Below are 26726 nucleotides of genomic sequence, written 5' to 3'. Positions count from 1 at the left end.
ACCCACTAGCCCACCATTGTAAATAAGAATTTGTTCTTAACTGACTTGCCTAGTTAAAAAAACAAAAACACAATTACACTAAAATAAGTGAGTTTTCAGAACGTGTTGCGTAAATAATATTTTAATAATTAGTCTCTCCTTAAACAAAGTCTATTGGGTTAGGTGCCAAAAAGGTTTTGAAATCCTATGGAATCATTATTTAGTACACACCTTTGCGTGTTCCCAATTAATGTCTTTTGAGCAATCGCCTTAAAACATAATCCCTAGATTTCAGCACAACAGGAAAGAGGAGATTACCGTCTATGGGGTGCCCACACATACACACAGTGCTGAAACATAATACATGTTCTATCTGTCTGTCTAAGGCCATGTAGTGAGCGTGCTTTTGCATCGCTTGAACTTCAGTGACCCCAAAATAGCCCAAAACATTCCAGCTACCCCTGATAACAGGCCTGGTTGTGCTGGTGTGAACACTGTGAAACTTGATCTGGGTGAATATGAGTGTGTCAGCTGTACTTCTTTAATGTAACTTTGTGTTATCCATCATCACATCCAAAACTCAGCAGAAGTTCAGCAGTCTGTCTCGCCATCTCTCTTCCTCTGCTCCCTCAGCCTCCTTTCCACTGCTGTCTGGGAAAGGCAAACAGGCCAGAGGCTGTGGGAGAGCCATGGTAAACACAGGTTTATGTGCTCTAATCCCTGATCATTTGGAGCTCAGGAGCCTCCCTCTCTCAACACCTCTAGGGGGGCCTATCAGGGCTGGGCCCCTCTGGACGACAGGGCCCATACATACAGGTTCACCCAGGGCCCTGGCCACAGCCCTGAGACGATTACCGCTTAAGCTTCATTTGGCAAGTTGGGACAATAGACTTAAAGCTTTGGAGCCTTTAAACAGGCTCTGGATAACTGCTCTGACAAAGCTGATCCACTCTCACACATTCCAGGAGTGACCTTCCCCCTCAGAACATCAGGCCTCTTAAAACCACCACCATCAGGTGGCTGAAAGATGGCCGGCGGCTGGGCTGGGGATAAGTCTCACCGGACTGTGTTAGCCATCAGCTGCTGGCCTGTTCAGTCTGTACTAATCCACTCTCACAACCTGGTACCCTGCTCTCCACTACATCACTTGACTCCCCTTCAGTGTGAATGGTGCAATAACACTGTAGAAAGCCATCGCAGTGCTAGAGGTGTTACTCCAGACCCGAGTCCCATAGAATGGCGCACAATTGGCCCAGCGTTGTCCGGGTAAGGGTAAGTTTTTTTTGGGGGGGGGCTTCACGTGGCTCATCGCGCTCTAGCGACTCCTTGTGGCGGGCCAGGTTCCTGCAATATTGGTGCAGCTGGCTTCCATGTTAAGCTGGCGGGTGTTAAGGAGCGCGGTTAGACGGGTCATGTTTCGGAGGACGCATGACTCCACCTTCCCCTCTCTCTCCCCCTGTTGGGGAGTTTCAGCGATGAGACAAGATCGAAATTGGGGAGAAAAAGGGGTAAAATACAAAAAAAAAAAAAAACAGAATCTCTGTTCTGATGAAACCAAGTTGAACTCTTTGGCCTGAATGCCAAGCGTCACGTCTGGAGGAAACCTGGCACCATCCCTACGGTGACACATGGTGGTGGCACTATCATGCTGTGGGATGTTTTCAGTGGCAGAGAAATGGGAAACTAGTCAGGATTGAGGGAAAGATGAAAGGAGCAAAGTACAGAGAGATCCTTGATGAAAACCTGCTCCAGAGCGCTCAGGACCTCAGACTGGGGCGAAGGTTCACCTTCCAACAGGACAATGACCGTAAGCACACAGCTAAGACAACACAGAAGTGGCTTCGGGACAAGTCTCTGAATGTCCTTGAGTGGCCCAGCCAGAGCCCGGACTTGAACCTGATCGAATGTCTCTGGAGACCTGAAAAAAGCTGTGCAGCAACACTCCCCATCCAACCTGACAGAGCTTGAGAAGTTCTGCAGAGAAGAATGTGAGAAACTCCCCAAATACAGGTGTGCCAAGCATGTAGCATCATACCCAAGAAAACTTGAGGCTGTAATCGCTGACAAAGGTGCTTCAACAAAGTACTGAGGAAAGGGTTCGAATACTTATGTAAATGTAATATTTAAAAAACTTTTTTTTTTACATTTGCTAAAATTTCTATAAACCTGATTTCGCTTTGGCATTATGGGTTATTGTGTGGAGAAAGTAACTATTTAATCAATTTTAGAATAAGGCTGTAATGTAACAAAATGTGGAAAAAAGGGGTCTGAATACTTTCCGAAAGCACTGTAGGTCCAACTGTCCCGGCGTTCCGGTTAGAGAACGGAACTGACCAGTAAGAAACAGGGATACAATTCACACCGTTATTGCCACAGCCCAAACAGACAAAAACATATAACAAACAGGAAGAGAAGACTAATAGAACTGGATTATAGGTCAGTGATGCACTCCTCCAAGCATTTGTTGGGAGAGTCCAGGACTGCAGGAGGAACAGTCCATTGGTGTTGGCCCAGCTGTTTATGTGCAGGTCAGTGATTTATGAGAGAGCTCTTCCACTGCTTGCTGAAGACTGAGCCCGTACTGGGCTGGATCTAAGATAACTCAAGAAATCATTAATTGTGACGTCTTTGTGCAATTTTGCATCTTACTATGGTGTTTGGTGCAGTGAAACAATGTGTATGAGGATGAATTGTCTCTCGTTGAATAACAACAGGCACTTCATTGAAGTATCCCAACTGTTAACCAATCGCCAACGATGGGGCGTAGACTTCAGCTTCCAACTTCGGCTTGCCTCAAGAAATGTTGTGTGCTCAACAGGCGAAAAAAAAAACTTGCCGAAGTCCAAAAGGAACAAAAACGTCACAAAATGTTGCCATAATATATGCAAACTGTTCTGAACAGTTTCGGCTGGGAAACATGCAGCCAAACCCTTCCCTTACCTGGAAAACGCTGGGCCAATTGTGCACCGTCCTATGGGACTCGGGTCTGGAGTAACGCCTCTAGCACTGCGATGCAGTGCCTTAGACCGCTGCGCCACCCGGGAGGTCCGAGAATCTTACAGTATTTTATGGTCGGAGAGTCCTTTAGGTGGACTCTGTCATGTGCCTTTTTACTGAAGAGTGGCATCCATCTGGCCACTCTATCATAAAGGCCTGATTGGTGGAGTGCTGCAGAGATGGTTGTCCTTCTGGAAGGTTCTCCCATCTCCAAGGAGTAACTCTGGAGCTCTGTCAGAGTGATCATCGGGTTCTTGGTGGTTCCACACTTATTTTGGTACCCTTATCTAGATCTGTACTTCGACACAATCCTGTCTCAGAGCTCTACAGACAAATCCTTCAACCTCATGGATTGGTTTTGGCTCTGACATGCACTGTCAACTGTTTAACTTGAGCTCAATTTCGAGTCTCATAGCAAAGGGTCTGAATACTTATGTAAAAAATGTATTTCTTTGTCATTATGGGGTATTGTGTGTAGATCCATTTTAGAATAAGGCTGTGGAAAAAGTCAAGGGGTCTGAACACTTTCCGAATGCACTGTATATCTAAATCAGCACCTAGTGGTGCCCCTAACGGTCCGTTTCCACGTCATCTCCCGACGTCCTCAGACATGGATGGACGTCGAATACTGACTTGTATCACTGGTGACCTGGCTGCAAATATAATGCCAGCCAGGTACTCCAAAGATGATCATGCCACATCAGTAAAATGCACAATTTAGTGCTTTGTGCAGCAAATCTAAAATAGGGTGATTTCATTCATGTCTTTTCTGCCTTTCTGATAATGCATACATCTTCTCATTGTTCCACAGGATACATTAATTTGCTCTACTAGGTTTAATGAATAATGAATACATGGTATTCTTTTAATGTTGTTTCATATCCTGGCAAACATACACGCTATGTCATTTGAGAAGAGGTTCATTCGTACAAAGCCATATTCTCTCTGAATGGTACAGATGACGCTCGAATGAATTGCCGTTTAACGTTTTCTGCTTTCTTGGTCCATCCTCTGGATCAGGGATGGGAAACTGGGTCTCAACTTATTGTTGCGAGGTAGAATAGTAGAACACACAAGGTGCAATTTCGAAATTTGGTTATGCATCAGCAGTTTTTCTCTTGTTATATCAGTCACTGATAGTCAGTCAATTAGCCTATAGCAAAAAACAATGTGATTGCTAAGTTATAGTAGTTTAGCGGACAGCTATCTAAACTGGTTGAATTACCGTCTGGGGGGCCCCCATTGATTTTATTAGTCAGTCTCACTCAGATATCATATAAACAATTGCAAACATTTCTCTCCACCCTATGGCAAAATGTGTAGAGTTGCAGGAAATTTGCAGTATAACAGCTAATTTTCCTCTCCTCCCCATGGCAAAATTGCATGAAATTAGTTATAATATTGCTTCATTTTCTCTACACCCCATGGTAAAATTTGTATAATTGCATGAAATTAACTCTAAAACTTCAAAAATATATATATTTTGTCAAGAGGGAGGCCATCAAATTTGCCTATAATTATTCTGGATTAATCTCATCATATTCATGCTTACATGCTAGGTTGAAGATAACAAAGGTTAGGACAATGTAATATTTCCATTCAGAAGTGTTAGAAAATAAGCAAAGTCATTGGACCAGCGCCGTTGATAGCAAGCGAAATTGACTGGAAATGAATGTTAGCAGTACAGAAAGTTCAAAATAAACACAATCGTCTTGAATTTCAGCTAACTACTCAGCAAACACATAGCATAACTGTTTTACTGTCATTCTATTCATTAAAATGTTTTTCAAATGATCTACAGCCACTTTAGTTGATTTCTCAACCTTTGGTCACATTTTTAATGCTAATCCTGTAATATCAGCAACTATGCTGGTCCAATGAATTTGTTTATTTTCTAACACTCTACATGGAATTACTACGTTGTCTTAACCTGTATATTTTTTACATAGCCTACATGGGGGAACTGATGCATCGTGCAAACTGACTCAGTCTGGATTGTTGTACCGGGTATTGGAGTTTGGGTAAGGGCACACTATCTTTGTGCCACACAAAGTGTCACTTTGAGCTCGTCACCTGTTTTCTTCGGTACTCATTCAACCGCAGACTGAGGGCGTGGGTAGTGTGATGGCGGGAGGGGGACTTTAGCTGGAAACAGAAATCTAACATGTTTGAACGGGGGAGAGAAGGGGAAAAAAGCAGGACACCTACCTCTGAGGGCGAGCAAGTCAAGCGAGATTTTAGGAGTCTGTGTCTGCTCGCTCCTACGACCACACTTGACTTCCTGCCAGAACAGTTCCCCTCTCCTAAGGATTAGGCCCCAGCTTAGAGCAGGAGGATTGCAATGCAGCAACAACCTCATCAGCAGAGACACAAACAGCGTACACAGCCATAGTGTCCTTGTGGCAGCAGCATCAGCTCAGGGCTTCCACAACAAAACACACTGCAGCATCTGATACACTAATATCACAGTAGTCCAATAGTAGGGGAAGGTGGGGTAAGTTGAGCCAAAGGGGTAATTTGAGGACCCTTGTTTCTAGGAAACCATACACAAATGTATCATTTGACCAAATATTTAGGAAGAGGTCCACATTTCATGGAGTCTGTGATGGAAGAAACCACATGGGGAAAAAATGGTAAGTAAGTTTCAAAAAACAGATTTTCACTAAGTTTAACAATTAATTAATTTGAGGTTTCATGATGATTGCATCTAAACCAAAGAAAGGGGTCAAAAGTTTACATACACTCAAATAGTATTTGGTAGCATTGCCTTTAAATTGTTTAACTTGGGTCAAATGTTTTGTGTAGCCCACAATAAGTTGGGTGAATTTTGGCCCATTCCTCCTGACAGAGCTGGTGTAACTGAGTCAGGTTTGTAGGCCTCCTTGCTCGCACACGCTTTTTCAGTTTTGTCACAAATGTTCTATAGGATTGAGGTCAGGGATTTGTGAAGGCCACTCCAATACCTTGACTTTGTTGTCCTTAAGCCATTTTGCCACAACTTTGGAAGTATGGTTGGGGTCATTGTCCATTTGGAAGACCAATTTGTGACCAAGCTTTAACTTCCTGACTGATGTCTTGAGATGTTGCTTCAATATATCCACAGAATTTTCCATCCTCATGATGCCATCTATTTTGTGAAGTGCACCAGTCCCTCCTGCAGCATAGCATCCCCACAACATGATGCTTCCATCCCCGTGCTTCACGGTTGGGATGGAGTTCTTCGACTTGCAAGCATACCCCTTTTTCCTCCAAACATAACGATGGTCATTACAGCCAAACAGTTCTATTTTTGTTTCATCAGACCAGAGGACATTTCTCCAAAAAGTACAATCTTTGTCCCCATGTGCAGTTGCAAACCGTAGTCTGGCTTTTTTATGGCGGTTTTGTAGCAGTGGCTTCTTCGTTGCTGAGCGATCTTTCAGGTTATGTCGATATAGGACTCGTTTTACTGTGGATATAGATACTTGTGTACCTGTTTCCTCTAGCATTTTCTCAAGGTTCTTTGCTGTTGTTCTGGGATTGATTTTCACTTTTTGCACCAAAGTACATTCATCTCTAGGAGACAGAACGCGTCTCCTTCCTGAGCGGTATGACGGCTGCGTGGTCCCATGGTGTTTATATTTGTGTACAATTAGTTGTATAGATGAACGTGGTACCTTCAGGCGTTTGGAAATTGCTCTCAAGGATGAACCAGACTTGTGGAGGTCTAAAATGTTTTTTTCTGAGGTCTTGGCTGATTTCTTTTGATTTTCCCATGATGTCAACCAAAGAGGGACTGAGTTTGAAGGTAGGCCTTGAATACATCCACAGGTACACCTCCAATTGACTCAAATGATGTCAATTCGCCTATCAGAAGCTTCTAAAGCCATGACATAATTTTCTGGAATTTTCCAAGCTGTTGAAAGGCACAGTCAACTATGTAAACTTCTGACCCACTGGAATTGTCATACAGTGAATTATAAGTGAAATAATCTGTCTGTAAACAATTATTGGAAAAATTACTTGTGTCATGCACAAAGTAGATGTCCTAACCGACTTGCCAAAACTATAGTTTGTTAACAAGAAATTTGTGGAGTGGTTGAAAAACGAGTTTTAATGACTCCAACCTAAGTGTATGTAAACTTCCGACTTCAACTGTACTTAACCTAGCATGAATGTGCATCCTTGTAGCTGTGTGGGCTAATATAGTCAAAAAGTTTTCCATGCGGTAAGTGGAGTCAATGGTTGAGCCAATGGTTGAGCAGATGGCAAGTTAAGCAAATTGAAGTGTTTTCTTCCTAGGTGTAATGCAAGGCATCGCTGGGATATGAGGTAACAACATGGCCTGGCCTAGGTTAAAAGTGTTTTAAAAAGTACAAAGTGTTTGTTAGGTGTTAAGCCTGTGTTAAAAGATGCTTGAAGTTGTTAAAAGACAAACGTGATTGTGGTTGTATTGAACTGTGTTTGGGAAATAAAGATAGACATGGTTTTAAAAAGGCAGTAGTAATATTTCATTAAGTACAGAAATGTACTGTATAGGCGGCTTAACTTACCCTGTCCCGTGGCTCAAAGTACCCCATACACGGGGTAAATTGTGCCAAGAGACCACATTTTTGGGACAAGCTACAGTACCTTCAGAAAGTATTCACATCCCTTGTCTTTTTCCACATTTTGTTGTGTTACAAAGTGGGATTCAAATGGATTTAATTGTCATTTTTTGGCCAAAGATTTACACAAAATACTCTGTCAAAGTGGAAGAAAAATTCTAACATTTGTAATAAAACAATATATATATATGAAAAATGAAACACTAATATCTTGATTAGATAAGTATTCAACCCCCTGAGTTAATACATGTTAGAATCACATTTGGCAGTGATTACAGCTGTGAGTCTTGTTTTAAAGTCACAATTGGCCAGTGCTAAAAGCAAGCTTGTTTTAATAGCTTTAAAAAAAAAATCCATCTCTGTCCATTTTCCCCTCCTCTCCCAAAAACCATGCCCTCCATTTCATTCAACAGCTTGCTGAGATGGCTGGAATTGCTTTCAGTTACCAGGGCTCCCCAAAGTTCAGCAGCATCTTAATGAATGTCGAAGGGGACCAGGTACAGAAGCAATCTGTGATGAGTTTTTGCCAAGCGAAGCAAATTGCTTTCCGTTTTCCCAGGTAATTGCCCTGATCTCAAGTAATCGTCCTGGGAGTGCAGTGAAAAGGGGAAAGAATCCTTTTGTATGTATGTGTGTGTCTTGGAAATGAACATTTGAAATAAAAGACAGATAAAAAATGAGAGGAAGGGAAAAAGGAAATGACTGTGTAGTGTATGTACCCACGAGTAATTAGCTGCGAGCAGGCTCAAACTATCAGAGAAGAACACATAGGTGAGGGCACAACGCAACTCTCATTTTGTGCGAACATAGCAGGCCTACAGTAGTAAGAAAATGGCAATATTCAGTCCATGTCCTTCCATGAAGCCACTGGGCCTGAGACTTGTAGAATATGTAGATTTATAAACACAGCCTCCCTTAGCAGTGGGCTGAATGGAGGCATCTCCCCTCTTAGCTTCAGGTCGCTCCGCTATCAGACACCATTGAGCTCTATGACCGCAAGGGAAGAACTACGCTGGTGGTTCAGCAGGCTGGGACCATGGCCAAGGAGCTATGTTTTATTGGCTGTAATATCTTCCTCTTGGCAGACAGTGGGCTAAGGGAAGGTGTGTGTGTGTGTGTGTGTGTGTGTGTGTGTGTGTGTGTGTGTGTGTGTGTGTGTGTGTGTGTGTGTGTGTGTGTGTGTGTGTGTGTGTGTGTGTGTGTGTGTGTGTGTGTGTGTGTGTGTGTGTGTGTGTGTGTGTCGGTATGTGTGTGTCGGTGTGTGTGTGTCTGTCGGTATGTGTGTGTCGGTGTGTGTGTGTGTGCTGTCTGAGTTAGGGGAAAAAATGACAGTGGGTAAAAATGTCTGTCGCTGGTGACTGAAAGCAAGACTCTTGTTGCCATAGATTTTGTGAATGGCTTTCTGATTGTAGGGCCTATCCCCTCACATCTGTGTAAATCAGAAAGGTTGGGCATTGTGCCAAAGACGTGCCTGTCCAGTGATTTAAACCTGAATGAGCTCTTCCCAGAGACAACAGAGCCACTGTCACTGACTGAGCTCCACAACATAGTCATAGATTTACAGATACATACATCCCTACAGAAAAAGCACAAACAGATTACATACACACCCCAAACAAACTGCAATCACAATTGCAACTGCAAACACATTTATACAGTATCTCATACACAAACCAACACATTGAGTGTGAGTGTGTGTGTGTGTTGGGGGGGGGGGGTTAATAGTTTTTTTAACAAGATTGAAGAGATGTTGCTATGGTGAGATGAAATCCGTGTTGAGTGTCCTACTGCTCGTCTCTGGTCCGCCAGCAGAAAAATGTGATAGATTTTTGGGTCTGTGTAAACAAGTTATTTTGCTCGTCTTCTGCTACAGGCTATTCTAGTAAAAAATTATGGCAGCTCATTTCTTGCTTCTTTCTTTGTTGTTTACAACATAATGCTGGATATTTTTATAACTTTTTAGTTTTTCTTAATAAACTCTTTATTTATCACTCTATAAATGTTGAAAACGTGTGAAACGAGATAAGAAGGATGAATTAATAGACTTTTGACAATGAGGTTGAAGACAGTCAAAACATGTGCTCAACAGCAGTCATGGAGAAGGTTTTATAAAAAGTCACCATTGGTTTTACGTGCTTGTTAAAGACTTTAAAGACAGTTACATTCGTCTGTCAATCACATCCTGGTAGGGGAGAAGAAACCTGGTCCTGGTTTGAGGTCAAATGTGTCTTATTCCTTTTTACTGGAGTACAAAAATCTGATCTATTTAATATCGTAGCCACTGTAACTAAAATTTGGTCATAAAAAGGCCTGTTCACACTGCATTCTTAGCTCCATGCTAAGACTGGCCCTGGGCTAGCTTCTTCTGTGTTTACACAAGCACGTGTTAACCCTGCCCTGGGAAAAGCTTTAGACCTGGGCTAGCTTCTTCTGTGTTTACACAAGCACGTGTTGACCCTGGGAAAAGCTTTAGACCTGGGCTAGCTTCTTCTGTGTTTACACAAGCACGTGTTGACCCTGGGAAAAGCTTTAGACCTGGGCTAGCTTCTTCTGTGTTTACACAAGCACGTGTTGACCCTGGGAAAAGCTTTAGACCTGGGCTAGCTTCTTCTGTGTTTACACAAGCACGTGTTGACCCTGGGAAAAGCTTTAGACTTGGGCTAGCTTCTTCTGTGTTTACACAAGCACGTGTTGACCCTGGGAAAAGCTTTAGACCTGGGCTAGCTTCTTCTGTGTTTACACAAGCACGTGTTGACCCTGGGAAAAGCTTTAGACCTGGGCTAGCTTCTTCTGTGTTTACACAAGCACGTGTTGACCCTGGGAAAAGCTTTGGACCTGGGCTAGCTTCTTCTGTGTTTACACAAGCACGTGTTGACCCTGGGAAAAGCTTTAGACCTGGGCTAAGGATTCACAGTTGTATTTCAAAACCCTGGGCTAATGGACAAACACACATGTGACCAACATTCTATCTCTGCCACGTGACCAATGTTATAAGCAATAAGGCATTTATTAACCCATTATTTCCTCCTGCTTCTAGCCTAGCATTTCATTTCCAACAGTGATGGTTTGTATAAACTTTGCTGTCTGCCTGTCTGACCTCGGAAACAATGTTTCACTTTGACATGCGATATCGGCCCTGTACAGCAAATGCTGTGCAAGGACAAGACATCAACTTTTCTGATCCAGGCAAAATATGCAACAATATTATTATCATGGATAGCTATATCCAAATACATTTCTATAGAAAAGCTATGAAAACAGTGTTTGCTGCCCTTCCAGCTGTAGAGGATGTGGCTTCAGTTGGCTAGCTAAGTGAGAAGACAACTGTTTATGTTAGCCATAGCAACTAATGTTTTTTTGTCAAGTTTTTGTCCTCAGTTGGGAGAATGAAATTGCATGAATGTACTTAATAATATAGTGTGCAGAATGCATCCAAGACACATCACAAGCAAATGCAAATGAAGTGAAAGTGCAGGTTTTGTGATTGGACAGTGAAAATGTGATGCGTTGTTCTTGACTCCGTTTCACACTGGCTATTTTGGCACTATGTTTCTGGGGCTATCCTCGAAAAGTCAGTGATAACCATACTCTGAAGCAGGGCCAGTTAGCCCTGGGATAAGGTTTGTGCTAGCCCACTTTAGAATGTGCAAGTGTGAACACTCGCTTAGCCCCGGGCTAAAATCTCCCTTAGCCCAGGGCTAACGAGGCTCTTACCCCTGGGCTAAGGTTCAGTGTGAATGCTTCTCAGGGGGAGTTGTGTCCGTCAGTTGTCAGGTGATGTGTCCTGTCACAGAGAACTCACTCTCTCTGACTCAGAGTATAAGAAGAGGAGAGAATGGTGTATGATTGTCATCCCTGATCACAGCCTCACAAGAAAGTAAAGTTCCAGAGTCAATGCTTTTCACCCTCGTCCATATCCATGGACGCACTGTGGAAAATTTGATAATAAGCAAGATAACAAACCTGGGGGCTGAAAAGTGGCTGCACGTCAGAATAAGCAACAAATCCACCACAGCTAATGAGCAATGTAATAGCCATAACTAAAATATGCAAATACCAATTCTTGCCACAGAGACAGGTGTTGCAAAAAAGAATGACTGCACCCTCTTAGCACCTCATTCTCTTTTAATCAACCTCTCTTTCCTTCCTGTTCTCTTTTACTTGACTTTCCTCCGCCTGCGTTCTAAGAAAGGTTATTCACCAGAGTTGGTGTTAGTAGTGTTCCTGTAACTTTATAGCCCTGGGTTGGATTAGGGTAGCTGTAGGGTTGTTAATGCTGGGTTACAGAGAGTAGGGCTACACATGGTTTCAATTACCGGTAGGCTTAGGCTGCTCTCCTGAACAATGTGTTCCCGTCCATATCAATAAATCTACCTGTCAGGACCATATGCTTAACTTCAAAAACACATGTCCAGTCCATATCATATCCCACTTAAAAGTGACTGATCCCCTTTAAGTATGATTGTACAGTCTAAGCACTGTAACATTCACCACCACTACCACACATAAACATAGTTCCAGACTGTGGTCCAACCGCTCAACCACCTCTAGCAGTGACTAAAATCACATGGTCATATGACACACTTTGTCTGTCCCCATATGAGAACCATTTTTGGTTTCAGGTTGAACCCTTTTGCTTCCAAGAGGAACCATCTTGGGTTCCATGTAGAACCCTTCCCACATTGGGTTCTACAAGGAAGCCAAAATGGTTCTACCTGGAACCAAAAAGGGTTCTACCTGGAACCAAAAAGAGCTATCCTATGGGGACAGCCAAGGAACCATTTTGGAATCCTTATTTCTAAGAATGTATGACATGTCAGATTGGTGGGCTAAAGAAGGCTTTATTTTTGTCCTTAAGGAGGAAGTGATTTTAGCACTCATTTGTATTAATTCATCCATCTATCCATCCATCCATCATACTGTCATGCCCCTGCATAAACAGATATGGAAAGGTCATTATCATTAATTGGATCAGCCAACACTTTCTGACACACACACTCACAGCCAGTGCAACTTTGCTATTCTAAAAACCTCCATTACCTCAGATGGGCGTACACTCTTGAGTATGTCATTTTCCATGCTTTCACGCTTTTCACAGTCCTCCCTCTCTCTTTAGTTGCCTTTCACTATCTGTCTTCCCTGGTGGGATAATCCTCCTGAAACATCCATCATGTCTGCTTATGGAGCCATATGCCCAGAGAGAGACTCCTTAGGTGGCTGGTACACTGCCTGCCCTTAAATAGTGTATCTGCTCTTCCAATAATAATTCCCCATTATGTCAGCTAATGCTCCTGTGTCAGTGGACAAGGAACAGATGAGGCAGGAACCTAGGAGGAGTGATGTCCCTCCCTGCTGCAAGGGAGAGGGCCCAGACCTTATAGAAACCTCAAAGTACATGGGCAAATCTGAGGCCCATTTTCTCAACCAACTCACACAGTGCTTGTGAAAAGGCCGTTGAGTTCTGGTGGTGCATTTGACATTCATAAAAATCAACGTTTGTCTTTGTCCCTGACTCTGTGGGAGAGCTATTATGTTTCAAAATACGGTGTGAAATGAAGCGTAAATTAACTTTTCCATAAAATGTAATGCATTAGTATTCTGTCATAAATGCCACGTTTAAACATTTCTAACGGAGCACACATCATGCTTTCTGTGTAGCATGCTGGTGACAGTTGGCTAGCACTGCTTACCCAGCACATTAATAAGTATATTAAAAGACCAAAAAGAAAAAGAGTACTGAAGTTGCTTCATGCTAGAAACAAAGAACCCTTTCTTTAAAATGCCCATTTGCCTTTTGTTCTTCAAACGCAATCATCTATTTTGAAATCAAAGCCATCAAATCATGTTCGCTATGCAAATTGCAGAGGGAGGTTGGGTGGTTCAGCTCTTCAGATCGCTTTTGTCTCTACCGGTGTTTTCTATTTCTCGGTGCAGAAAAACATCAGCAAAGGGACTTCATCTTCTGGATGGTCTTTGTTTTTGTATTGCATTCAACTGCAGTAAGGTGTACACTGACAAAAATAAGTCAGAGAAAGAAAGTAGGCTTCAGTCTATAACTCCACACACTAACTGGTGTTGTGTGCTCTTGGGTGTGATATTGTGCTGGCACGGTAATTGTATAATCGCGTAACCGACCAATAGGGATGAAGACCATCATGAAAATAAAATACAAGTCATAACAGTTTTTTTTAAACGTTTTTTATGAGTCAGCAAACTTTACCCAAAAGCAGTCAAGTAAAAGTAAGACTGATTCACATCTAACAGACGATATAAGGAGAGACGAGAGGAGGCAAAACTAGCCAGTATTCGAATTTTGTGTTGTGGAACAAACAGCTGACTGAAGATGGCTGCAGCTGACATGTGGTTGAGTCCGTTTCTGTGGTAACATGGACTTTAACAACGTGATGAAACTTTGTTGCTCCTTGTTCCAGTATCATGAAATACTGTACATGCACCTACTGAATGGACTACCAAAACAGGACACAATCTGTGACAGTTAGGAGCGGAGGAGAGGAGAAAATGTGCACATTAATTGTATACCGATTTTTTGTTGTTGTTGCTATTTCAACGATATTATGGTGACCGTGGTCATTTGACTAACAAATAACCGTCATCCAAAATGCCATGACCGTCACAGCCCTAGGTGTGAAATCAAGACAGCTCAATTCTTCTAACCATGTTTTTCAACCACATCATGCAGTGGATGTTGAAGTGATAGAGTAAATGAGTGATGACCTCTCCTCATGAATAAGAACTAATGTCACACATAATTATAAGCAGGAAGCAGTGCCCTTGGTGAGGTCAGCTGTCAGTTAAATGAGGAATGATAGGACTATAACGAACATGTATTAAACATGAGTGATGTTGCATGTTGAGAGGCAGGGATCCAAGATGGCGCAGCAGTCGGACGTTTTTTTTTTGTCTTGTCCCGTCCTGTCCCGTGTATTTATTGTTTTCTTCGTATATATTTTGTATATATATATTTGAATCTCACTTTCCATCTACAGACTGAATGTACTCTCCTGCAACCCGCCTCACCCAATGTGGTTCGGATCTGCTATCTTTATACTTTAGAACCGGAACCCCCATCAGAAGCTAGCCAGGTAACTAGCTACGTCACCGGAGGCCCATCTGCTAGCCCCGGCCCGCTAGCTGTCTGAATCGCCGTGTCTACAGCTAGCCTAGCGTAGTAGCGACTACTGAATTGGCTCCCTGACTCATCTATTGCAACTCTCTGGACCCTATGATCACTCGGCTACACATGCCTCTACCTAATGTCAATATGCCTTGTTTATTGCTGTTTTGGTTAGTGATTGTCTTATTTCACTGTAGAGCCCCTAGCCCTGTCAAAAATATGCCCTTTTGTTCCACCCCCCATACATGCGGTGATCTCACCTGGCTTAACTGGTGCCTCTAGAGACAAAACCTCTCTCATCGTCACTCAATACCTAGGTTTACTGTTCCACTGTACTCACATCGTACCATACTCTTTTCTGTACATTATGCCTTGAATCTATTCTTCCGCGCCCAGAAATCTGCTCTTTTCACTCTCTGTTCCGAACGACACTAGACGACCAGTTCTTATAGCCTTTAGCCGTACCCTTATCCTACTCCTACTCTGATGATGTAGAAGCTAACCCAGGCCCTGCAGCCCCAGGCACCACTCCTATTCCCCAGGAGCTCTCATTTGTTGACTTCTTTACCCATAAAAGCCTTGGTTTCATGCATGTTAACATTAGAAGCCTCCTCCCTAAGTTTGTTTTATTCACTGCTTTAGCACACTCCGCCAACCCTGATGTCCTAGCCGTGTCTGAATCCTGGCTTAGGAATGCCACCAAAAATTCTGAAATTTCCATCCCTAACTATAACATTTTCCGACAAGATAGAACTGCCAAAGGGGGTGGAGTTGCAATCTACTACAGAGATAGCCTGCAGAGTTCTGTCATACTATCCAGGTCTGTGCCCAAACAATTCGAACTTCTACTTTTAAAAATCCACCTTTCCAGAAACAAGTATCTCACCGTTGCCACTTGTTACAGACCCCCTTCAGTCCCCAGTTGTGCCCTGGACACCATATGTGAATTGATTGCCCCCCATCTATCTTCAGAGTTCGTACTGTTAGGTGACCTAAACTGGGACATGCTTAACACCCCGGCCGTCCTACAATCTAAACTAGATACCCTCAATCTCACACAAATTATCAAGGAACCTACCAGGTACAACCCTAAATCCGTAACCATGGGCACCCTCATAGATATCATCCTGACCAACTTGCCCTCTAAATACACCTCTGCTGTCTTCAACCAGGATCTCAGCAATCACTGCCTCATTGCCTGCATGCGTAATGGGTCTGCGGTCAAACGACCACCCCTCATCACTGTCAAACGCTCCCTAAAACACTTCAGCGAGCAGGTCTTTCTAATCGACCTGGCCCGGGTATCCTGGAAGGATATTGACCTCATCCCATCAGTAGATAGCCCTTGGTTCACCCCAGACTTGACTGCCCTTGACCAGCACAAAAACATCCTGTGGCATTCTGCAATAGCCCCCGCGATATGCATCTTTTCAGGGAAGTCAGGACCCAATATACTCAGGCAGTTAGGAACGCTACCCCCCCCCCCCCCTTCTTCACCCAAATCCAGACAGCTGATGTTCTGAAAGAGCTGCAAAATCTGGACCCCTACAAATCAGCTGGGCTAGACAATATGGGCCCTCTCTAAAATGATCAGCCAAAATTGTTGCAACTCTATTACTAGCCTGTTCAACCTCTCTTTCGTATCATCTGAGATCCCCAAAGAGAGGGGGAGACACTCTAGACCCAAACTGTTATAGACCTATATCCTGCCCAGCCTTTCTAAAATCTTCGATACCACCGTACCTTCTCCACTATGCAATCTGGTTTCCGAGCTGGACATGGGTGCACCTCAGCCACACTCAAGATCCTAAACGATAGCATAACCGCCATCGATAAAAGATAGTACTGTGCAGCCCTCTTCATCGACCCAGCCAAGGCTTTCGACTCTGTCAATCACTGCATTCTTATCGGCAGACTCAACAGCCTTGGTTTCTCAAATGACCGCCTCGCCTAGTTCACTAACTACTTCTCAGATAGAGTTCAGTGTGTCAAATCGTAGGGCCTGTTGTCCGGACCTCTGGCAGTCTCTATGGGGTTGCCACAGGGTTCAATTCTCGGGCCGACTCTTTTCTCTGTATATATCAATGATGTTGCTCTTGCTGCTGGTGATTCTCTGATCCACCTCTACGCAGACGACACCATTTTGTATACATCTGGCCCTTCTTTGGACACTGTGTTAATAAATCTCCAAACGAGTTTCACTGAAATACAACACTCCTTCCATGGCCTCCAACTGCTTTTAAATTCTAGTAAAACTAAATACATGCTCTTCAACCAATTTCTGCCCCATATACTATCTACCACTGCAACCTGTATGCTCTCGTTGGCTGGCCCTCACTACATATTCGTCGCCAAACCCACTGGCTCCAGGTCATCTATAAGTCTTTGCTAGGTAAAGCCCTGCCTTATCTCAGCTCACTGGTCACCATAGCAACACCCACCCGTACCACACGCTCCAGCAAGTATTTTTCCCTGGTCATCCCCAAAGCCAACACTTCCTTTGGCCGCCTTTCCTTCCAGTTCTCTGCTGCCAATGACTGGAACAAATTACAAAAATCACTGAAGCTGGAGTCTTATATCTCCCTCTCTAACTTTAAGCATCAGCTGTCAGAGCACCTTACCGATCACTGTACCTGTACACAGCCAATCTGTAAATAGCACACCCAACTACCTCATCCCCATATTGTTATTTATCCTCTTGCTCTTTTGCACCCCAGTATCTCTACTTGCACATCATCATCTACACATCTATCACTCCAGTGTTAATGCTATATTGTAATTATTTAGCCTCTATGGCCTATTTATTGCCTACCTCCCTACTCTTCTACATTTGCACACACTGTACATAGATTTTTCTATTGTGTTATTGACTGTACGTTTGTTAATGTGTAACTCTGTGTTGTTTTTGTCGCACTGCTTTGCTTTATCTTGGCCAGGTCGCAGTTGTAAATGAGAACTTGTTCTCAACTGGCCTACCTGGTTAAATAAAGGTGAAATAAAAAAATAAAAGGGGTAAAAAGGGCACATCTGTCAATCCATTTTAAACGTGGATGTGATATCTATCCTTGAGGGAATTACATTTTATCCTGATGTTGTTAAATCAACCCTAACAACAAGGTAATTGGCACCCCAATATCTCCCCTATAGCTTATTGATCACCAAGTGCCCAAAACAGTCAAATCACCCTATTGCCCTGTGGATTTGCAATAGGATAAGAAATACATCAAAGATTGGGCTGTTAATTCAAATTTGTAATGTTCAGATGTCTTTCTTCTCCTGTGTTGTTCCATACACAGACTAATAAGAGACATCAACAATAGTGCCAGAATTCTGACAGCTATAATTTCTCTCTCCTTCTTCTCCCTCTATCTCTCACTCTCTCTGAAGTCAAAATAAGTACACCCCTGAGGTCATAAACCCAAAACAAAGCATTTAAGGCTCTAATAGGGATCTACAATGGCCACTCAGGAAGATTCACGAGGTACGTAACAGCTTTATGGCATTGTTTCCTGGGTTTAAAAAGGAAATAAGGGCTGCAACTTTGATGCACATATTAAAATAACGAGGCTGTGAATCATGAGGGAATGAACTGGGTGGCAAAGTGAGTCCATGTTCACACCCACAGGGAGTCCGTCTCTATCCTTACAAGACAAGCAGGCTGAAAATCACATGATCAGCATTGTCCACTAAAACAGCAATGACACATCATTTAATTCCTGTTAATCTACATTACTAGACATCTGAATGCAAATAGGAAAGACAGAAGTACAGATTGGCCCTCCACTGCACTAGCAACTGGATAGACTCTCACCCAGATGGGAACACTTAAAAAAAAAAAATATTGAGTGATTCCATACATAGCCACGGGAAGATGTTTGGGGGTGGGGGTGCTTGGTCTAAACCAGACTTTGCATCACTAGTTGCTGAACCCTTTCTCTTCCCACTAGGCTGGCCCTGCAGCCAAGATTGACAGCCAGTCTAACTCTGCTGCTCACTCCAGTATCGAAGAGGAAAGGAGGGCAGAGAAGAAGAGGGCTGTTGCGTTCTTTTTTCAGTACTCCTGCTTCTTAAAAATCAATACCTAATTACCTGAAAATGCTTTTTTTCAGTTTACGTCAGCGTCAACTGCAGAGACTAAGAGGGGAGAGGGGGAGCAAGGTCATTAACAACTTCCTCACTCTATCACCTTCCACATTCCTACACACTTTTTTCCCTCGTTCAAAACTTTTCCTCCCTCTGTTTCTACCGCAAATCTGCTGTCCCTTGCTCTCATTTCTATGAGAGGGGAAAAGGGCATGCTCAACAGAGATACCATAGATAGAATATAAGAACAGAACAGTGCCTGAGCATTCCTGAAAAGCAGCTAATAAAATTCTGCTGTATAATGTGCTCTGGGTGAATCATAGTTTCTAGCATTTGTTTTCTGAGTTTTATGGCTCTTGCAGTCATATGGACATTCACTGAGCAATCCTTCATTTGACCTATGACCTTTGTGGACCAGGACTAGCATGACATTAGAGATGAGGCACCCTTGTCTTGAAGGGTGCCTAAAGGGAAAGGACAGAAATAGGATGGCGTGAAACACCAACGTATTTAGGCCTGCCTGGTCCACAATTATAAAGGCAAAGGAAAAAGAGAGAGAGAGAGAGACCGAGAGGGAGACTTAAGCCCTACAACTCTTACCTACCCTACCTACCTAATTTCCTCCTCCTTTGGTCTAACCCTCTCCTCTGTTGTCCCTTTGTAAACATGTATATTGACTACTATTCAATGTAATAATAGAATGTTTAAAAAACACAAAGCAAAGTCCATAATCACAGACATTCAAACTTCAAACACAATATCAAAACAAAAACCAATTAGTCTTTTAGCCGGGGGGCTGTGAGGCACACAGGGAGCTCTGTTCGCCTTCACCGGGAGCTGCTGCTGCTGAAGACTTTAATTACCAGGAGAATGGATGAATGAATGACACACAGAGAGAGAGAGAGAGAGAGAGAGAGAGAGAGAGAGAGAGAGAGAGAGAGAGAGAGAGAGAGAGAGAGAGAGAGAGAGAGAGAGAGAGAGAGAGAGAGAGAGAGAGAGAGAGAGAGAGAGGAGAGAGAGGAAACAGGCCCTGGCGCAGGTCCATGCAGACATAACAATGATTCTTTGTACGGACATAAGGCCCCTGTACCCGTATGCTAAGCCCCCCTTTCCAAAGCCAACCAGGATCAGGGGCCTCTCTCATTAGCCTGTGTCAGGGAGGAAGGGAGGGGCCCCCAATGCCACCCCAGCACCGCCACCACAGCCAATGACACTCACTCAGTAACTTACACAATCCACATCCCTCACTAACTCACCACCTCTCTCCCTCTTTCATTCTCTCCTCTCTGTCCCTTTTCCAACAGGCTTGGGGCCAGGGTTAGAGTTTTTCAGAGGGAGTCAAGATAAGGCTAGGCCTGGGAGTTATGGTTTTAAGTAGAGGCAGCATTAACAAGCTAGGGGATATTGTCAATTTATTGAAGGCTAGGTAATAATTAATGTCTTACATGCAAGCTCATTAAAACACAGGGTGATAGCGGGAACATGAGAGAAAAGAGGGAAATGAATAGAATACAAATGGACAGTTAGTGAGAGAAATATGCAGATACAGTGAAAGGGAAAAGGAGGGAGGATGAGGAGAGCAAAAGATGAAAAGAGGAATGAAGAAAGACGACAAGGAAAAGACTCATTAAAACACACTGCGGATTAGATCAGAGCACTTGATTGTTTGGGTTTTTGGTGTCATCTGAATTCAGAAGACATGTTGAAATATTCACACAATTAACTGTGGAGAATAAAAGGACAGACGAAGAGAGGGAGAAGAGAATTGAAGATCCAATGGTATGGTAGGGAGAGAATGAAGCGAAGCAGAGAGCACCACACCGACTGCCTGTGAGACCGTCACTGTTGTAAGGTTGTGAGAGTTATGCTCTGGACCAATCATCACTATAAAGTTGTTTCCCATAAACAGAGGCTTGTTTAATTACTTAATCAACCAGTTCATTAGGCAGCAATTTGCCTGCAACAGGCACCAGTTTTAATTAGGACACAGAGGATCGGTTAGAGGAAGTCCTACAAAAGGACTGGCCTGATTGGCCACACCATACCCAATCCTTGACAAGGCCAAATAAAGCTTGGGCCAGCTCATTGACAAAGCCAGGGCAATTCACTGATTCACTGATATGCATTGTTTATGGATAGATTGTCAAAGCAAGCTGTGGATATTTAATGACAATGACTGCCTAAACATTGGCCAACTCATTCATGGGGCCTGGCCACTAATAGGTGAACTAAGCAGTCCTCTATTGGGTCCGGCCCAAGGATTAGTCAGGTTATTGTCATAGCCAGGCAAATGGTAAGGGGCCTCACTATATGACCAGTCAACCCTAGTCCACATACTGAGTACAGGTTAGGTAGGTCACTCGTTTAGCCTTTCCAAAAATCTGCTGTGAAATATTGTATCAAATCAAAGATTAAATATTTGATACAGGGTTTTTTCTAACCATGGTGTATATCAGTGCATTGATCTATAAGAAACCTTTAAAAACCCGAGACAAGAGCATTCGATTTGTTCCCAATGGACAGTCATTGGTCACCACCATTGACGTCACCACTGATGCATGTTGGCAGCCTGGTCTCATAGTCTAGGCGTAACATAGTAAGTGTAATCTTGGTCAAACATTCTAGTATGATACGTTGCATTTGGTATGGTTACATAAAGACAGAAGGTTACTTAAGGCAAAAACAAAAGTAGGGTGGTTGGTTTGGGTGGATGTAAGTAAGTAAGTAGCCTTGCACGAGCCAGAATGGCTCTTAGGAGCAGGATCCTATCTCCTGTTTCTGTAGCGTGAGGCAGCTTAATATACAAATACACCCTCCTGAACAGGACGCCAGTCTATCGCAGGGCCTTACCACCAATCAAACTCATTAATGCGGAGTGCCAAGCTGAGACGCAATGGGTCCAATTTTTACAGACTTTGGTGCAATTCAGCCAGGGATTGAACTCCCAACCTTCCAATCTCAGGGTGGACACTCTAAACATAAGGCCACTGAGTTGGTCAAGGCAAATAACGCGTGGATGAGTAAGCGTACAACGCGAATGTGTTTGAATCTCATCACAGACAACTTTAGCATATTAGCTCATTAGCCACTTCGCAACTTCTTACTACTTTGTAGCTACTTTGAAACTACTTAGCATGTTAGCTAACCCTTCCCCTAACCCTAACCTTAACCCTTTAACCTAATTCCTAGGCCAGGGAACTCCATCCCTAGCAAACACATCTGATTTTATCAAATTGCATTCTAAACTGAATATCATGATTAGGTGATTATTGGAGTCAGGTATGTTAGCTGGGGCTGGGGCAAAACTGTGACACCAATCAGGCCCTTGAGGACTGGAATTGCCCACCCCTGCCCTAACCTAGCTAACATTAGCCTCCTAGCTTAGCCACCTAGATAACATTAGCCCCAACAAATTGGAATTCCGAACATATACATTTATGAAATTCTGAACATATTGTACAAATTGCAATTCGTAACATATTGTTCAAATTGCAATTAGCAACATATCATAAGAATTGTAATTCGTAACACATTAAAAAAAGGATGATGGACATCCACAAATTAATACATACTATACTGAAAAATAAAATATTGTACTAATTGGAGTGTCCCATATTTAGTTTACTATGTTATGTCTACCCCTGGGTCCAGGTTGGCGTTTGCTATGCTATTTACCAGATCCATAGCTGATGATGATTCACTGAGAGCGTCTAGGTATATCAATAAACCTGGTGAGACCAGCCCGACCTGTGGATTCTTCCAGAGTAGCCTACTCAAAAACATCCATATAGACAAAATCCACATTAAAGTTTTTTATTTTTTTGAAAACCAGACAATCGTTAACATGAGAGGAACAAACCCCGCAAATCTGAAGAAAACGTATCTCATAATACAGTGTGTCGAACAGATAGCATTCGCTAACTTCTTGACAGGCACAGCTCCACATCAAAATGGGATTCAGTGAAGTCATCATTTATGGAGGTTTAGGGGGATATAGTCAAATAAATAAATCATTATAGGTACAATGCCTGTCACTTATCTAAAACATGACCCGAATGAAATATTCCATGGCGCACTGACTGACTGCATATCCTTCACCAGGGTGCCGGGGACTGGCTGTAGCACGCGTCCCTCATCTCCACTAGCCTATATTTCGGGGAGGTAATGTCATATCAAATCATATTGGTGTAAATAATTGGTGTACTAGGCCTACAGATAGTTGCATTAACATTTAATTGCCCCGCGGCATTTAATGATTGGTCATTAATTGAACACAATTAACCAATTGAAGCCTATAAAGAAAAGATGATACATACTATATATATATCAATAATAAATGGATTCAATGTTCCTCTTGTAGTCTAATGATTGAAGGTATGATTGAAGGGAATGTGTGACCCAAAAGTGAAAGTCCACCATCGTCTGGTGGTAGTGGTAGGAAAAACCCACCCTCGAACCTGGGTACCTCTGCCTGCCCTGCATCCATCAGAGGCGCCACGGAACCAGCTCCAAAGTTATCCCATCTAAGATCCTAATAGCTTTCCATACCTTTAGAAAATAATACATCCACGTGCTTACAATAACCATGTTTATGTAACACATTGCGTTCAAACGCGCTCACACATAGCAATACAATATCATAACTAAAAAAGAGAAACTCCTATAATTTACCTTCCACTGCGTAAACCGTAGCAATCACGCATAAAATCGCAAAGAAATCCACTGGCATGGCAAAGGTGGTCTGCCTTTCCTCTCCCTTTCAAAAAGGTGTAAACACAAGTCCTTCAGCTGCCACAGAATAGTATTCCACCAGTGCTTATTTTGAGTCACATTTCAAACCGTACTGTACGCAGTGTATGAAAACCTAATACTTGGAGGCTTGTGGCACGAAGGGAATAGGTGAAGCCGGATGCGAGAAAGACCTTGGGCCCCCTCCCCTCCACACCACTTCTCACACCCCTTGAACACCTCTTGGCCAATCACGGAAAGAAGATAGTGGATCTCAAACCAATCCCAGCAGAGGACCCGCTCAGAGTCCTACTAACATTTTCAAACTACTGAAAAGCCCCCTATGTAGCCTTTGCGCTCATACTGCAGGGAAAGAGCAACGACTAGTGGTCCAGAGAAAGTACTGCATGCACAGTTTCACCTGCTAGCTGTTTTTAATCAGATTAATGTCAGTGATAAATAGTCTATGTAGATAATGTGATTGCATTTACCTTTTATTTCTCATCCTATTCCATAAATCTAAGCAGTCCATGATGTTTTATGGCTATGCATAGTCATAAAACATGCATAGTTATCATGCATAGTTATTTCCATAGCCCATCGTGATATACTGAATTGTCACCTGTAATATCTCTATTTGATGAGAATAAAACCCATCACATGCAGGACAGCGACTGAATCAATGCATATCTGCCTTCCTTTACGATAGACCAACTCGTTGATTAAGTAGGCTCATAGATTTATGAATGGTTTATGTTCTGTAAGAGACTATGGCGGATTTAAGAGTATTTTCCAACAACTGTGTCCATTACTGTGTCATCATGGCTCTGCATATGAATTTTGAACGGGTGCATTGAAGCGAAAACTGTTAGCCTATGAAATGGTTTGGATTTATGTTGGTAGTAGTGCAGTAGTTATAATATGAGATCTTATGACCCTGCGGTTGGATCACAGGGGAAAGACCACTTCGCCAGCCAATCAATCACGTTTAGCCTTCTTCACCTGAGGAAGAGAATAATGTTTGTGTGTGTGTGTGTGTGTGTGTGTGTGTGTGTGTGTGTGTGTGTGTGTGTGTGTGTGTGTGTGTGTGTGTGTGTGTGTGTGTGTGTGTGTGTGTGTGTGTGTGTGTGTGTGTGTGTGTGTGTGTGTGTGTGTGTGCATTACTCACACACTACAGAACATTGAGAATGCTGGTTAGTTTGAATGTTTGTTACTTTCTTCTTGGTAATTCAATTATTATCATTTGTGTTTGTAACATGAGTATTCCATAATTACAGGCCATAAGCCAACTATAAGAGTATAAATCATCATTTTCTACCACTGATGTCCTCTATACCTTTCCCTTTCCCTATACAAACACCTTGATAATGGGTTGCCAGCATGAATATTAATTGTGTGCCACTTCAATGTACTTGCTGCTATTTTCTAGAATCAAATTGAATTAATATGATAAGTATTTACAAAAATTTAGAACATTTCATGTTGTTATATTAATTTGAGTAATAAGAATAAATAGTGTCTAAATGCATAGAGTGTTGCATTTAATGTAATATGTATACATATATTTCCCATGTTTTATGTTAAATAATTTTGCGCATTGCATGGAATATACAATTACTTGCTGACCTCACTAATGATACACTAATATTACTGTCTGCCTAAATGAGGGTGGAGAAGGCAAGAGCCTGTGACTCAGCAGCCCAGGCATACAGACAGACCGCACAATAATGTAGGCAGGGTGTGCCAACAGCCAGTGCTCTTCCCCCTCACACCCCACTGTGTTCTAACCCCTCACACCCGCTGTGCTCTGCCCCCTCACACCCGCTGTTCTCTGCCCCCTCACACTCCACTGTGCTCTGCCCTCTCACACCCTGCTGTGCTCTGCCCCCTCACACTCCACTGTGCTCTGCCCTCTCACACCCCGCTGTTCTCTGCCCCCTCATACCCCGCTGTTCTCTGCCCCCTCACACCCCACTGTGTTCCTCCCCCTCACACCTCGCTCTGCCCCCTCACACACCACTGTGCTCTGCCCCCTCACACGCCACTGTGCTCTGCCCCCTCACACGCCACTGTGCTCTGCCCCCTCACACCCTGCTGTTCTCTTCCCCCTCACACCCCGCTGTGCTTTAACCCCTCACACCCCGCTGTGCTCTGCCCCCTCACACCCCGCTGTGCTTTAACCCCTCACACCCCGCTGTGCTCTGCCCCCTCACACCCCACTGTGCTCTGCCCCCTCACACTCCACTGTGCTCTGCCCTCTCACACCCTGCTGTGCTCTGCCCTCTCATACCCTGCTGTGATCTTCCCCCTCACACGCCACTGTGTGGCACTGAAGAGCTGTTCTACAGGCACAAGGTAACAAAACTCTCCCCCACTCCCATCCACACACACACACACACACACACACACACACACACACACACACACACACACACACACACACACACACACACACACACACACACACACACACACACACACACACACACACACACACACACACACACACACACACACGTGTGCTGTTACATTAGTTCACCCACTTGTCTTCATTAGCACACCTCACACATGCTCCCATTACATCTCCCTTAATTGGCAGATCTGCGGCTATTACACATATATTTATATATTTGCTGGCTGCCCACACCAACCCACCCCCATGCCTATTTCCTCCCCCAGCCTGACTCCCCTCCCTGCCTCCTCCCCTACGCCCTGCCTCCCCATTACGAGGGGCCTGCTCCAACAAATGGCATACTCCCAGCACCTCCTCCCAGGGACACTGACGTGCACAGGGCCTGCTGACGGAGCCTGATGCCCTCTTATCAATACAGCAGCTCCGCTCACCTGCTCTCCTTTCAATTACAGCCCTGTGCCGACTCTGTGGAGCTGGTTGACCTTTAGATAGCAGCAACCAGATAGTGTTGAAAAACATTTCTGCGCCCATTCCTACACACAGCTGCACATAAACACACAGTGATGCACCCCCTACACAGACACACGCACATGCACGTACCGCAACCCTGCGCACACACACACACACACACACACACACACACACACACACACACACACACACACACACACACACACACACACACACACACACACACACACACACACACACACACACACACACACACACACACACACACACACACACACACACAATTGATATAGCTATCAGCTCAAGGTAGCTAACCAGTGGTACAGAAGGAACA

At 43.5% G+C, this 26726-nt stretch overlaps 1 protein-coding gene across 1 annotated transcript in view; it reads right to left on the bottom strand.

Annotated features, from left to right (window-relative positions):
* Nucleotides 1–25340, bottom strand: part of LOC139578426 (ephrin type-B receptor 1-like) — a 166161-nt gene extending 140821 nt beyond the window's left edge. The window contains exon 1 of the mRNA XM_071405991.1: nucleotides 23452–25340. Within this exon, the coding sequence (XP_071262092.1) occupies nucleotides 23452–23509 (58 nt within the window). The 5' untranslated portion in view covers nucleotides 23510–25340. The remainder of the gene's footprint in view (nucleotides 1–23451) is intronic.
* Between the last annotated feature and the right edge of the window lie 1386 nt (nucleotides 25341–26726).

The sequence above is a fragment of the Salvelinus alpinus genome, chromosome 6 (genome assembly GCF_045679555.1).
Source record: "Salvelinus alpinus chromosome 6, SLU_Salpinus.1, whole genome shotgun sequence".
Lineage (NCBI taxonomy): Eukaryota > Metazoa > Chordata > Actinopteri > Salmoniformes > Salmonidae > Salvelinus > Salvelinus alpinus.
This window is presented reverse-complemented; position numbering and strand designations above follow the sequence as displayed.